Consider the following 15,192-nt stretch of genomic DNA (forward strand, 5'->3'; position numbering starts at 1 on the left):
CCCTTTCCCTTCTCCGCACCTGTCTAAAAAGATAAACAACGAGAGGGGTAAGCTAATGCTTAGTGAGTGCAACAATTATACGATTACATATACAACCTACTTACTTGCAATCACTTACGCATTTACCGCATACATGCTAGCAATATAATTGATCATACCAACACAAGTATAATACTAAACCTTCAACCACACGAGCTAGCATAACAATAGCATATAGTTCGAACAATATAATATGCCACAATACAACACACAACCATGGTTAACCAATCGTACAAGGAATGATACTTGAATTTCCCATCGGTGTTCATAACAACCGTTAGTGCACTTAACACGTCGTACACTAACCCCACGGGTGGCATCTTAACACGTCGATACTTCACCCTGAGTGGTGTCTTAACACGTCGACACTTCACCCCGAGTGGTGTCTTAAAACGTCGACACTTCACTCGTTACATCTCTTGGAGTGACATCTTAACACGTCGATGCTTCACTCCCGAGTGGTGTCTTAACACGTCGACACTTCACTCGCCATGTGAGAAGTGGTGTCTTAGCACGTCGACACTTCACAACTCATCCACGTGAGAAGTGGTGTCTTAGCACGTCGACACTTCACAACTCATCCACGTGAGAAGTGGTGTCTTAGCACGTCGACACTTCACAACTCATGCGACACAAATAAATACATTATATATGCACGCATATAATTATTCCACTCACCTTATCACGTCGGTGGTGATTAATTACTCCCGTATGCTTTAAGCAAGGTACCTAATACATTAAGTACACTTTCAATACACAAACTAGTTGGACTAGACACCAACATTTAACACTTGAGCATTTAATGACCCAATTGCATTAAATAACTCAATTACACTGCCAAGACTCATCTTTAATCACTAAAAGATAGTGATTAATGTCTACTAACACCAACTAACACATACTTAGGGTATTTCATACCCATTTCGCCCAATTAGGTCAACCATTACTCATTTGACCCATTTTAACACTTAGACTTACAATTTTAGTCAAACTTAGCCCATTAACAATTATTTCATCATTTAACAAGTGTATTAGTGACTAACAACACGATTTAGCACTTACAACCTCAATTGATATGACCAAACCCTAGATTATAGCTATTAGGGTTTCCTTTCATCAATATAACCCAAATTCACCCATTTAACCCCCAAATGGGTCATATAATTCTCAAGTAAACAAAACCCTAGCCATAAACCAATTAAAACTCAAAACATAGAGTTAAGACTTACCAATACAACCACAACGTAGCTAGTGACGTAGGGAACAACTTTAAAGCTTGGGTTCGGGTGAGATTTGGCCTTCTTCTTCACCAAAGTGAGCTCTCTCACTCTAAAACCTCAACTCTCTCTAGATTTAATTTAGGTGGTTGAAGAAATGATAAATGAGGTTTGGATAAGCTTGAACCAGCTTTTAGACTCCTAAAATCGGCCATAAGTGAAAAGACCATTACACCCCCAAAAGATGCCATTTAAAATGGCTAAAATTGTCAAACAGCGACATCTGTCGCGTTTCGTGACAACCTGTCGCGTTACGCGACACCCAGGACGCGACAAAGTGGACAGTTTGAAGGATTTTAACCTGTCGCGTTCCAGATTCACCTGTCGCGTATCGCGACAAGCTAAAACGCGATACATAGAGCCCAAACGCGACAGGAGGCCTGACCACACCATTTTCAACATTTTCTAACATTTAAACTACACACAATCGTTTGCGGTTAATAATAAGCATTTACAAGGTAAAAATACGTACCTTTAGTCTATGTATGAGGAAAATGGGATGTTACAATGATATTATATATTTAATATATTTCATTATTTCAACATTTATTTCCATAAAATTACATAAAAAATATATAAAAAAAACTAAAATATCATTTCAAACAAAAAATATTATAGCAAAATGATTTTTTTGCAATAAGACAATCCAAACATAGGTTGCAATAATACTGAAATATGTTCACATGATATATAATGGATTTAATATGATAAGATTTAGTCACAACTTTTAATATCATAAACTTTAATAACATCCATTATTATTCATTATATCATAGCTAGATGTTGTTTATAACAATCTAATACATAGTTTTAACATATATCAAATATTGTCTTAATTTGTAAAGATGAAAATAAGAAACTACAACGTTTTAAAGATTATTCTTTTGCATCGAATTTTGTTTGAAGTACACTTTCTTCTTTTATCAATCTTGCAATGAAGCTTCTTTGCTGATTTGAATCTCACCAGTTTCCTATTTCCATCAAAATAAATCATGTTATTAGACAAATAGTATAAAACATTCACTGTATGTAATAATATTAAAAGTTGTTCATAACATACATATTCCTCTATTGTTTCTGAAATATTCAGGGCATCTCTTCCTTGCTTCTTCTTTGAGGATCCTTCTGTGGCTTTCATTGTAGTTTCCATTGAAATATTTCATATCATCAATCACATCATCTCTTGTTTTATTAATATCACTCAAAATAATTTTGTTTGCATATTTCTTTCTCAACAACTCAATTTGACTGCGTTGATGGTTTCCTTCAACATCTAGTCCACAATCCCACTGAATTTCACTCCTGTACACCTCCATGTGTCTCATCATCATCACCCCAAAATCTATGTTATTCTCACTTATGCCCCAAGGTACAATCTTCATTTTTGGTATACAATTTCAAATCAAATTGCAGTTTGGATGAGAAACATCTTCCAAGTATTTTGAAAACAAGTGTGTCTGCAATTCAAACAACTAAACTTAGCAATACAAATTTAATATACATATTTGTTTTTCAATTTACCAAAATGATGATTTACTTACAATGCTAGTTGGTAAACTGCCATAGTTCAAACGAGTATGAATATAAGCTTTTCTGTGATCAATTATTTCAACCTCTGAAGTTTTAAGATTGAAAACTATCAGGTAATTCAGCTCTTTTACCATTACAGGAAAGAACACCTACATTTTCAAATAAAACTAATTAGTTAAATTTAAACTATTTCTTATACCTATACATATATGCTTTTTATTTATGATATAGAGTGTCATACCAGATCTGTCTTTGCGAATCTGAAATCTATGTTTTCTGATGTTGCTTGTACTATCAAGTTCGTTCTGAATCTTATATAAACTTTTTCTTTGTAAGCACCTTCATTCAGCATTTCTTCAGACTACATTTATCACAAAAATATATTTATTTTTATTAGAAATTAATGATGCATTACAACTTATTTTTATTGTGTTCTATCATCAGAATTATAAAAACTATATGCTAAACAATTACATTTTTTCATCAACAATTGTACAAGACTTACTATGATTGTGGTTTCAAAAAAGTATCTTGAACAGTCATTACTCCCAAGTAATTTTTCTTCAAGATTCAAGATGTTTGACCAGCAATCTATAACAGAGGTTGATATTTTTGTATGATGAAGTAAACTTCCAACTTGTATTCTATTTAGTGTATTTCCAACTATACTCCTGAATACAATCTTCCTGAAATTGTGAAAATCAACATAATATGTATTTAAATTATTGTTCTTACAAACATGATATAGTAAATTAACTTTCTTACAATAAATTAGAAACTTACAGTGGATCATCAACAAAACAATGCAAGAAGCTTGAAACGTCATTTTCGAACTCATTAACATTACTAATCTTGTACTTTCCTTCAACCTTTGAACTTGCACTTGGAACATCTTTTATACCATGTTCATTTAGAAGATCAAATTTTGGAACAGAAGCATCATCCATTATTGTTGGTCTCAACTTTGATAGTGTTACTTTCTTTGTGTTTTCATCAATTATATTAAGGAACTCATTCATTGGAAGGCCTGTAACTTCATCTAGTATAATTTCTGTTTTCAATGCCGATTCTTCTTCTTCTTTGTTTTCATGTTCTTGAAAAATCAATAAGATTTTTTCTCTGCAGCTTCTTATATCCTTACTGTTTGGATACTTCTTTAATGCTTCCTTCAAAAATACCATGAGTTGTTCGGTTTCTTCAACAATGTGCTCGTATCTCAGCTCCAAGCAATCAATGTATTGCTTCATATTTATTTGTCATAGAATAAGATTCAATGCATGTAAAATATAAAACATCATAATATTTAATAACATTCATTGTCATAGAATAACATTCAATGCATGTAACATTATAAAAATAAATCATATTTATTCATATAGTTTTATTTTAGTTTACCTTTTCTTCAATTGGATTTGGAATGTAAGTATATCTTGGCTGGCTAAGTACTTGATTCTGATCTTCATTTGATTTTGTTTCTTCATTATCTCCATCTTCTTGAATTTCACCTTCACCAAATTCTCCTTTAGATGTCTCCAATTCAATCCTTCTTTTGATGTCATCTGCTGTCCATTTCTCAATAACAGCCTTTTTACGTTTATGATCATATCCATCACATTTTACCTTTTCCAGGTACAACAGCTGCATACACATAATAAAACATTACATGTGTTTAACTATTAATTTCCTACTTGAAATTCATTTTAAAAGAGTCTAATAACAATAATAATAGAAGTATTTGACTCACAATTAGCAAAGTTACTGGTCCACTGTAGAATTGACCACCTTCTCCCCTGTTCCAACCTTTTTTACTTTGTAAAAGACAGTCATAAACGTACCCACACCAATCCAGTTTGGATATATCAACATCATCTGTTATACTTGGAAGGAACTTTGTGTTGCAATTTCCAAATTTTGTTGATTGGCCAAAGCATGTTGCAAATAATATCAGAAAATTCAATATGAAGGTTCTGTCAGCTTCTTTTGTTGTTTTCCTATAATCAACTATATCCCCACACCTTACAGTTTGCTTCCTGAAATTTGCTTTCCACATTTTTGTTGTTGGTTCCTCTGAATCAACTCTTTCAACTGGCTGTATATTCATTCCACCGATTGGTACTCCAAGTAGTTCATGAACTGTTGTTTTGGTTATTGGAATTGATCCTTTTTTGAGGTTTAAAGTTGATGTAGTTTCATCAAACTTATCAGCTAAATAATATGCAAGCTTCATATTATTTTCAGAGAATTTGATTTCTAAGATTGATCCAAAACCTATCTCCTTGATTTTGTTTCTTTGCTGAATTGACATGGATTGAATGGTGTTGTACAAACATCTCGGAGATGATCTTGATTTCATTATTTCTTCAACTTGTCGTATAGCTGCGTGTATTACATATGTAATCAGTATATACATACATTCAATACATGTAACATTTTATAAAAACTATAATGAATAAAAAAATTGAATAGCATATAATAAGTTGATTTGTCAATTAACATTACTAACATGCATCATATATAATATTTTCACTTTTTATAGTTAAATATTAGCTTAAATTGACAACAAATAGAGTTACCTGTTTCTTTTGTGCTTTTCGTCTTGCAGACTTCTTTATGTTGAACAAAATCATCATCAGATTGCACTTGTTCACTACTTCCTTCACCCAATTTTTTTTCTTACCTTTTGGAATGACATTATACTTCTTTAACAATTGTACAAAAACATTCTCTAAATACTTTGGATCTATAAGTTCCAAATCAACTAGTTTTTGTTTCTTTTTGGGTTTTTGTATTTGTACTTCTTTCCGTTTCCCTTGTTCTTTTTTTTTCCCACTTGTAACAATTTCAATAATATTCATTATAAAAATATGATACACTATGAATTATGTACATACAAAGCACATTCATTACATTTATTACTCTTTCATATACTAGACGTAAATCATACTATCAAAATCTCTTTTATTATGAAACATTCAACACAAGTAATGTTTTTAAAATTTCACTGAAGACACATGATCTGACTCTTAATCTTCATTAACATTAATATGTTTATCTCTTGAATATTCATTACAACGAATCTGTATGATAATTCATTCAGATTCATACAAATACAATGCACACTTTAATATTCTATCATATACTCTTTTTTACTCATGATTAATCATAATATCTTAATACTCAGGACATGTAATATAAACATGATGCAATATAAAACTGTGATACACTTTTAATTATGTACATACAGAGCATATTCATTACATTTATTACTCTTTGATATATACTAGAGGTAAACCATACTATCAAAATCTCTTTTATTATGAAACATTCACCACTAGTAATGTTTTTAAAATTTCACTGAACACACATGATCTGACTCCTAAGTTTCATTAACATAAATATGTTTATCTCTTGAATATTCATTACAACGAATCTGTATGATAATTCATTCAGATTCATACAAATACAATGCACAATTTAATATTATATCATATACTCTTTTTTACTCATGATTAATCATAATATCATAATACTCAGGACATGTAATATAAACATGATGCAATATAAAAATGTGATACACTTTTAATTATGTACATACAGAGTATATTCATTACATTTATTACTCTTTCATATACTAGACGTAAACCATACTATCAAAATCTCTTTTATTATGAAACATTCAACACAAGTAATGTTTTTAAAATTTCACTCAACACACATGATCTGATTCCTAAGCTTCATTAACACAAATATGTTTATCTCCTGAATATTCATTACAACGAATTTGTATGTTAATTAATTCAGATTTACACAGATTCCCAAAAAATTGTAGAATGCAACATACAATTCTTTATAATTCATAAATCGTAATATGTTTATTACCTGAACCTTCAGTTTCTTTCGATTTTCCTTTATCGCATAATTTTTCCCCCTTTTTGATGAATCTCCCGTCATTTAATTGTGATCTTTCTTCAGTTTCAGTTTCTTCAGCTATTTAATGAAAGAATTTGATCGATTGAATGAAAGAATTTGATCGATTACTTTGTGAAAGCGAGCGATTGAATGAAAGAATTTGATCGATTGAACCCTAGAAAATGGAACGATGAAGTAAACCCTAGAATTACGAATGAAAATAATCAGTATTGTTTTTATTTTTATTCATTTTATTTTATTTTTTTTATTATTTTTATTCAACGCCTTTTTCATCTGATTTGCAAATTGACCAAATTGCCCCTCCGTGTTTTTGAGGTTGTTACCAGCAGATCCACTAAATTGCTAAACTTCCCCCTTCCCTCTAAAAATCACTTCCCTCTTGATGATGACCCTATACATATATATATATATATATATATATATATATATATATATATATATATAGTGGTAGGATCAAGAGGGAAGTAACCATTCGGGGGAAGCAAAAACTTTTTTTTTCGTTTTTTGAAAAAACATTGTTCACGAACATTATAGATGAGATGAAAATATGAACATTTAGTAGAGACACTTTGTGATAAATGTTTTTATTTTGGCGAAAAAACGATCGAAGAAGTAATATATAACAATTATCGTGTATTTCGAGCATATTTTGAGGTTTTAGCTATTGGGGTTTAGATATTAGGGTTTATAGGGTTTAGATATTAGGGTTTAGAAATTTAGGGTTTAGGGTTTAGATTTAGGGTTTAGATTTAGGATTTAGATTGAGTTTTTAACATGAACGGTTTAGAGTTTAGGGTTTAGGGTTTAGGGTTTAGGGTTTGGTGTTTTGGGTTTATGGAATAAATCCAAAACACCAAACCCTAAACCCTAAACTCTAAATTGGGCTAAATTTTACTTCACAAAACATGGGAAAAAAAACGTTCATATTCTTCACGAACAATATTATCTTGAATGTTATTTTTGTCGATCTTTTTCCTGCCTAAATAATAACATTCATCACGAAGTGTCTCTTCTAAATGTTCATATTTTCGTGTGATCTTGATGCCGGGAAAAAAAAATTCAAAAAAAACGAAAAAAAAAAAATTTGCTTCCCCCCGATTGGTTACTTCCCCATTGATCCTGCCCCTATATATATATATATATATATATATATATATATATATATATATATATATATATATATATATATATATATATGGGGGCGAGATCAATGTGGAAGTAACCAATCTGGGGAATCGGGGGGAAGGAAAAAAAAAAAATTTCGTTTTGAATTTTTTTTTCAGGCATCAAGATCACACGAAAATATGAACATTTAAAAAAGACACTTCGTGATGAATGTTATTATTTAGGCGGGAAAACGACCGAAAAAAATAACATTCAAAATAATATTAATCGTGAAGAATGTTAACGTTTTTTTCTTCTTCATGTTTTGTGAAGTAAAATTTAGCCCGATTTAGAGTTTAGGGTATAGGGTTTAGGGTTTGATGTTTTGGGTTTAGTCCTAAACCCAAAACACCAAATCCTAAACCCTAAACCCTATACTCTAAACCGTTCGTGTTAAAAACTCAATATAAATCCTAAATCTAAACGCTAAACCCTAAAGTTCTAAACCCTAATATCTAAACCCTATAAACCCTAATATCTAAAACCTCAATATACGCTCGAAAAACACGATAATTGTTATATATTACTTCTTCGAGCGTTTTCTCGCCAAAATAAAAACATTTATAACAAAGTTTCTTTATTCATATTTTCATCCAATCTATAATGTTCGTGAACAAAGTTTTTTCAAAAAACGAAAAAATAAATAAATAAATAAATTTGCTTCCCCCCGCTTCCCTCTGATTGGTTACTTCCCCCTTGATCATACCACTATATATATATATATATATATATATATATATATATATATATATATATATATATATATATATATATATATATATATATATATATATATATATATATATAGAGAGAGAGAGAGAGAGAGAGAAATAATCAAGAAGTAAGCACTTTTTTGGGGGGAAGTAATTTTTTTCGTTTTGTTTAGAAAATTTTTTTTCAGTCATCAAGATCACATGAAAATATGAACATTTAAAAAAGACACTTTGTGATGAATGTTATTATTTTGACGGTAAAACCCTCAAAGAAAAAAAATGAAAACATTCAATGCATTGAATGTTTTGATTCTGAGTTATTTTTTAAGGGGTTAGAAATTAGGGTTTAGAAATTAAGGGGTTAAAAATTAGGGTTTAGCTATTAGGGTTTAGAAATTAGGGTTTTGGGTTTAGAAATTAGGGTTTAGAAATTAGTGTTTATATTGAATATTTTAACATGAACGGTTTAGAGTTTAGAGTTTTGGGTTGAGGGTAGTTTAGGGTTTTGGGTTTTGGGTTTTGGGTTGAGGGTTTACGGAGTAAACCCGAAAACTCTAAATCCTAAACTCTAAATCGGGCTAAATTCGAAAAAAACATTCACACAAGATGAAAACAAAACGATGCAAATAAACTCAGCAGCAAAACATTCAATACACTGAAAGTTTTTATTTTTTTTTTCTTCGAGCGTTTTTTCGCAAAATAATGACATTCATCACAAAGTTTCTTTTTAAATGTTCATATTTTCATCTAATCTATAATGTTCGTGGATAAAGTTTTTTCAAAAAACGAAAAAAAAAAAAAAAAAAAAATTTGCTTCCCCCATCCCCTCAAAAAAGTGCTTCCCTCACCCGATATATATATATATATATATATATATATATATATATATATATATATATATATATATATATGTATATATACACACACACACGTAACTTTTTAATTATCTATTTAGTAAAGGATTTCTATCAGTCATAAGAATTGTAATTATAGATCCTTACTTTTTTTTGCTGGTCAATTTTTTTTTTTTTTTTTTTTATATAAACTAATAAAATAGTATACTCCGTAGTATATAGACACATACATACATACATATATTTCATAAAAATTTGTATTAATCGGCGATATGCGAATTGTGATTTTAATTGTGTAAGAATTATGTAACAAAACAATACCAACCTATTACAATGATAACTTATTTATTCATGTATCATGTATTTTCATTGTGTGTAAATTAAAAGGGTTATATCATCGTGAAAGTTTGTCACCAAATCTAAAACATATGAGAAGAAGTAAATAGAAAACATATAGTAGCAATTATACAAGCAAGTGCAAAGTCTTTTTGCAACAACGTGCAGGTCACACTCGTTTATATACAATCCTTGTAATTTAACCATTTTACTCTCAACGTCAACATGCAATTAAGAAAGAGGGATCACATAAATCAAATAACAAATATCTGCAATAATTAAAATTAAAACTTTCTTAAAAAGTTAGAATAAAACACTGTCAAAAATATACACAGTGAACACTTCTAGTAAATTAACAGAGCCCTCAGCTAATATATACAAAATCCCATAACTCCACATAATTTTCAGTTCATCTAATTTGACACTAAACGAAAACCAACTTAACTTACTCTGATATCCCCCTGTGTGTGCCAGAAAGAAACCAAAATGACAAAAAAGAGAAAACTTAACAAAGACTTTTACTAGTAATTCACATCTCTTACTAGCTATAAGTTCACTCGAATCATCCAAAAAGGTTGTATATATATGGTCATCAACCATGCCGATACCTGACGAAGTAGTTAAAATCATGATGTTGTACGTTCAATTGTTTTAGCCAACAACTCGCCACGTTCAAAAGTGAAACGAGCTTTTCTTGATCCTTACCATTTGCATTCGATATCCACACGCCTCCTTGCATCTTATAAGTGGCTAGTCCAAATGCGGGTAGACGGATTCCCTCATTTTCTTCTTTTTTCTTTTTCAAGAGTTCGTGATTGTGATCTTCGTTGTCTATATCTAGATTCGTGCGTATTTAGTAAGCTTTCGGTTAAAGACACTTTCTATATAACAACCAAAAAAGAAAAAACAAAAAACTTGTACCACATTTAAATACCTAGAAATGATGATGAAAGGGTATGGTAAGTGAGGAAACATGTGGATAAGTCCTTTATGGTCCTCCCCATTGGAATGTGATATATTGGGTACCTATAATATATCAATCAAAATCAATCACATGCTAACTTACACTATAAACATTTTGATGTCAAAGACTTTTTCTTTACTAAAATAGATGTATCATGGTTACTAGGTTAGTTGCCAAAAGTACAGTCAATTAACATGTTACACAGGTAACTAGTGGCGGAACCCAAAAAAAAATTCACCGGGGGCGAATTTTTTTTTTAAAAGCGTTCACATTCACTGTACATTTTTTTCTTCCATTTTTCCATGAAAATACAACCTTTTGGATCATGGGCTTTTGGGTTGGGGTAAAATCTTGGAGTCTTTTGGGCAAAATATTAGGCTTTTGAGGGCAAAATCAAATTTTAAGCCTGAAAATTTCAAATCCAGTAGGGCATCTGAAAATTTCAAATCCAGTAGGGCAAAATAAAAAAACCAAAATTTTAACACTGAAAATTTCAAATCCACTAGGGCCGGGCGCCACCCCCTGCCCCTATGTAGTTTCGCCCATGCAGGTAACTATTATCTACGCATTATTAACCCTTTATGCGCGTTAGAAACAATCACGGGATAACCCATTTAGATCATATACATAAGAAAAAATATATTTTCCTTTCCCGAATAGTGTGAACAGTCATCAAGTTATGGTTATTACCCTTTATGCATCTTGATGATTAACTTGAATGATATGATATAACATTTGTAATGAATATTTTACTACACTAGTGAAAGAGACATACCATGCAACTGCCATCCAACTAGCCGGTGAAAGATCAACACTTCTTAATGACGTTAATCCAGGGTACTTTTGAGATAACATAGAAATCTACACACATAAACGTAATAATATCAAGATAAAAGATTCAGTATAAAATATCATATCTTAAAAGTAAAGTCGAAATGAAAATAAATAGTTACCTTATCAAAAAGAGGAACTCTATCATAAGGAATAGCTGTTTCAAAGTATTGAAAGTAAAGGTAACCCAATCGATCGTTAAATTGTGAAGAGCTCTCATGTTCAAATACACCTTCCTCCGATGAACATCCATCCCATCTCGACAACTTCTCGAACTCGCTCTCATCACTAAAGGAATCACTGTACGAATCCCTCGTTTCTGAATCCGTTTCTTCCCTAAAGAATACAACATGATCACGATAAGTCTGATTTTAAAATGAATACTAATACTAATGGCGAACTTTGCACATTTTAGGATATAGATTATCATAATCTAATTTGTAAGTGTTTTTGTAATCCTGGTTGTATGATTAACTGAGTATTACATCAAAAGCACTGGCAGAACTTGAACCCGGATACAAATGGGGCGGTGTAAAAATTTAATAAACTTTTCATTGTCGGCAGGGTAAACACTAAAAAAAAAAAACTTTATTTTTTGGTAAAAAAATTTTTAGTGTAAACCTTTTTTCTCGTTAAATCCATGTGGAGCGGAAAACCCCATTTGGGTAACAATGTGTTCCGCCCCTGATCAAAAGGCATACATTGTTCCCATTATGAGGTTTGGGTGACCAATGACCGTGATATAAGTTAGAACTGTATAAAATTAATTACGATTATATTGATATATCATTAAATAAGTACCTTAAATTTATACAAAACTATTGATTGAATTATACTACAAAACAGATATTTTTCTCATATATTAAATGTATTCTTCTAATTCTAATTTAAGAAGGCGGATAAGTAACAGCAAAAAAGGAATATGCCTTTCACTTTTCCAATCACGTTATTTATTTAAGATATATATAAAATAACAAAATAGGAAGAAAAAAAACCATGAATTCTTGCACGTCATATATTTACATAAATGGTCCTTGACTATTTTTCTAAATCTCACTTTTAACCCTTTGAGAGTCTTTGACTAAAACTTTTCACTACCAGTTCAAATAGATTTTTCTTCTTCAAAAGTTTTACGCATCTCTTTTAAAAATGAACCAGAACAAAACAAAGACTAATTTTAGTGACTCCAAAAAATCCAAAATAAATTCCGTTACAATATTCTATTAATACTTTAACCAAAGTATATACAAAATAAAATTCCAATTTTACCAACATAAAAAAAACAACCTTTTGGAAAAACTGTACAATTTTTTTTAACAATTGAATTGGTCATATCCTATTAACCGATATGAATCTATCGCAACTTATACACACACAAGACAAAAAAATAATATTTTATATGTCACAAAAATAATACAGTACTAAAATTTTGTACAAAATAATTTATAATTCTATTATATATTTATAAAAATGAAAAGGATTTGAAAAAAAACACCTTACCTTAAATAGTTCACAGAAGAATTGCTAGTAAAGATTTGAATGGCAGATAAATAAGGAACATAATATTGAATAATTGTTTCATCATCTCCGGTAACGATCGGAACTCCGGCACCGTAAGCACTCCATTCATCTAAACTATTCCAAAGATCGCCTAAATTAAAGAACTCAACTTTTTCTTTATCCCATGGATGCCATAGCCTATTTAGCTTTGCAATTTCACTCTATTCATCACAATTTCAATTATTAAACAACAAATCTACACATGGGTATTGCATAAATCGTTCAATATTAAATAAAGTTCATACCTTTGAAAGGAATTGTGATGGTACAACAGGGGTTGTACTGTCCATGAAACATTCAAGATTTGATGGTTGCATTGCAGGTAATTAGTTCAAGAGAAAAAAAAAGTGAGGTTTTATATATTATATGATATGAAGCAATTTGATTGGCTTTTTATGTTTGGATGATATGATAAAGAAAATGAGAAGATTCAGTAAATTATTAATCAATTAATTGTCAATAATGACAATTAAAGATAACTTATAATAGGAAAGTAGAGAGAAAAAGCATATGGGAATGATGTAATCGGTTGCCGGAAATAAAAGATTCCGGCAAGATTATGGAAAAAGAAAAAAGGGGAGAGGTATTATTTGGATGAAAAAGAATAATAATTGCAAAGATGAGAAGAACAGAAAATGCTTGAATTTATGATGAACAAAACAGAACAAGAAAGCGGTCCAATTGTATGAAGAACAAGACTGATGTTTTAGTGTGTGTTTTTGTTTTAAATGAAATATAAAAATGTAAAACGAATGAAATTATGAGCCTCTACACATGTCTCTCTCTTAACTTTCATGTTTTCACACTATACACATTACACACAACCTATTCTTGGATTATTTTATTATTATTTTCAATAATATTATATTATATTTTACTTTTATTTTATAAAGAGACAAAATCTACTTGATTTGCATACCTTAGATGAATTTAGTTCGAGTTTTAAGTAAATACTGAAATGAAATTGAATTAATTGATGGTAAGTAGATAAGTTTTATCTTCTAAAAAGATACTATAATTTTGTGCTTTAAACGCTTATCACATTCTTTTCATTATTTTAGTTAATAGTTAACAAGTATATACGGAGTATTACTTTCCTTGTAAAGATAACTCCATATATTGGCATAGGAAAAAACATTCTTGTTTACTTTTTACTTTTTATTTTTAATTAGTTGTGGGGCCCTCGTTTCGCGCCGAGGTCTCCGTTTTGAATACGAGTTAAAAAAAAGTCTTGATTTATTTTGTAAAAAAGAATTTTTTTCGACATCTAACATTGAAGGGTTGTTCCATTTGTGAAAGTTGCTTCTTTTAGCGTTAAAGTTAGTTGATCTATTTTGTAAAAAAAAATGTTTTTCGACATCTTTTGGTAGCATTGAAGAGTTGTTCCTTTTAAGAAAGTTGCTTCTTTTATCGTTGGAAAAAAAAGGTAGCACAGTAGTGGCCTATGTAGGTTCTACTGTTTGAGCGCAGTGTACAAGTCGGTAAAGCGTGGTGGGTGTTATTCAGTATTTTTGATGTTAGTGATGGGATAAATAATAATTTAAAATATAGGTATAAAGTGGGGGGTTCGATTTATATTTTAATGGAAGTTAAGGAGTTAGGTTTGTGAAAAATGAAAAACTAAATAGTACTATTCATAACAAATAAGACAAATTTTGTCTATTAGTTTTTTTTTTTTTTTTTTGAAAAGCAAGTAGAAACTTTTATTGATAACTCAAAAAATTACATGGCCGTATAAACTATACAATATTATACCATGCAACGGAAGTAAATAGAAATAAATACAATCGGAAACCTATACTAAACATGGACGAGGGGCCACAGACACCACGGCACTTGTATAAGACAAGCTGAAAGGAAGCAACCAAACAGTACCGCACTTGCGATGACAAAGCTGGAGGCTACTTTTCATTTAACCAAGTGAGAGTGGAGACCTTAAACCAGTTTAAAATAGGCGTGTGGATTCAACCGTGTATGGTCCGATAGTGACAAAA

At 30.5% G+C, this 15,192-nt stretch overlaps 1 protein-coding gene across 1 annotated transcript; it reads right to left on the minus strand.

The window, feature by feature from the left end:
* Window positions 1-10,121: 10,121 nt before the first annotated feature.
* LOC139852444 (uncharacterized) lies at window positions 10,122-13,921 on the minus strand. Its single transcript, XM_071841742.1, has 6 exons — window positions 13,444-13,921; window positions 13,139-13,359; window positions 11,761-11,974; window positions 11,583-11,668; window positions 10,778-10,869; window positions 10,122-10,680 (listed from the first exon to the last, which is right to left on the minus strand). The coding sequence occupies exons 1-6, from the start codon at window positions 13,513-13,515 to the stop codon at window positions 10,436-10,438; spliced, it is 930 nt and encodes a 309-aa protein (XP_071697843.1). The 5' UTR covers window positions 13,516-13,921; the 3' UTR covers window positions 10,122-10,435.
* Window positions 13,922-15,192: the final 1,271 nt, after the last annotated feature.

This window comes from Rutidosis leptorrhynchoides, chromosome 6, assembly GCF_046630445.1.
Source record: "Rutidosis leptorrhynchoides isolate AG116_Rl617_1_P2 chromosome 6, CSIRO_AGI_Rlap_v1, whole genome shotgun sequence".
NCBI lineage: Eukaryota > Viridiplantae > Streptophyta > Magnoliopsida > Asterales > Asteraceae > Rutidosis > Rutidosis leptorrhynchoides.

Coding starts and splice junctions, on each gene's coding strand:
- LOC139852444 (XM_071841742.1), bottom strand. CDS start 13,515: ATGCAACCATCAAATCTTGAATGTTTCATGGACAGTACAACCCCTGTT. Junction 11,975..13,138: donor TCTTCTGTGAACTATTTAAG/GTAAGGTGTTTT, acceptor TGTATTCTTTAG/GGAAGAAACGGATTCAGAAA. Junction 10,681..10,777: donor CCTTTCATCATCATTTCTAG/GTATTTAAATGT, acceptor GCACGAATCTAG/ATATAGACAACGAAGATCAC.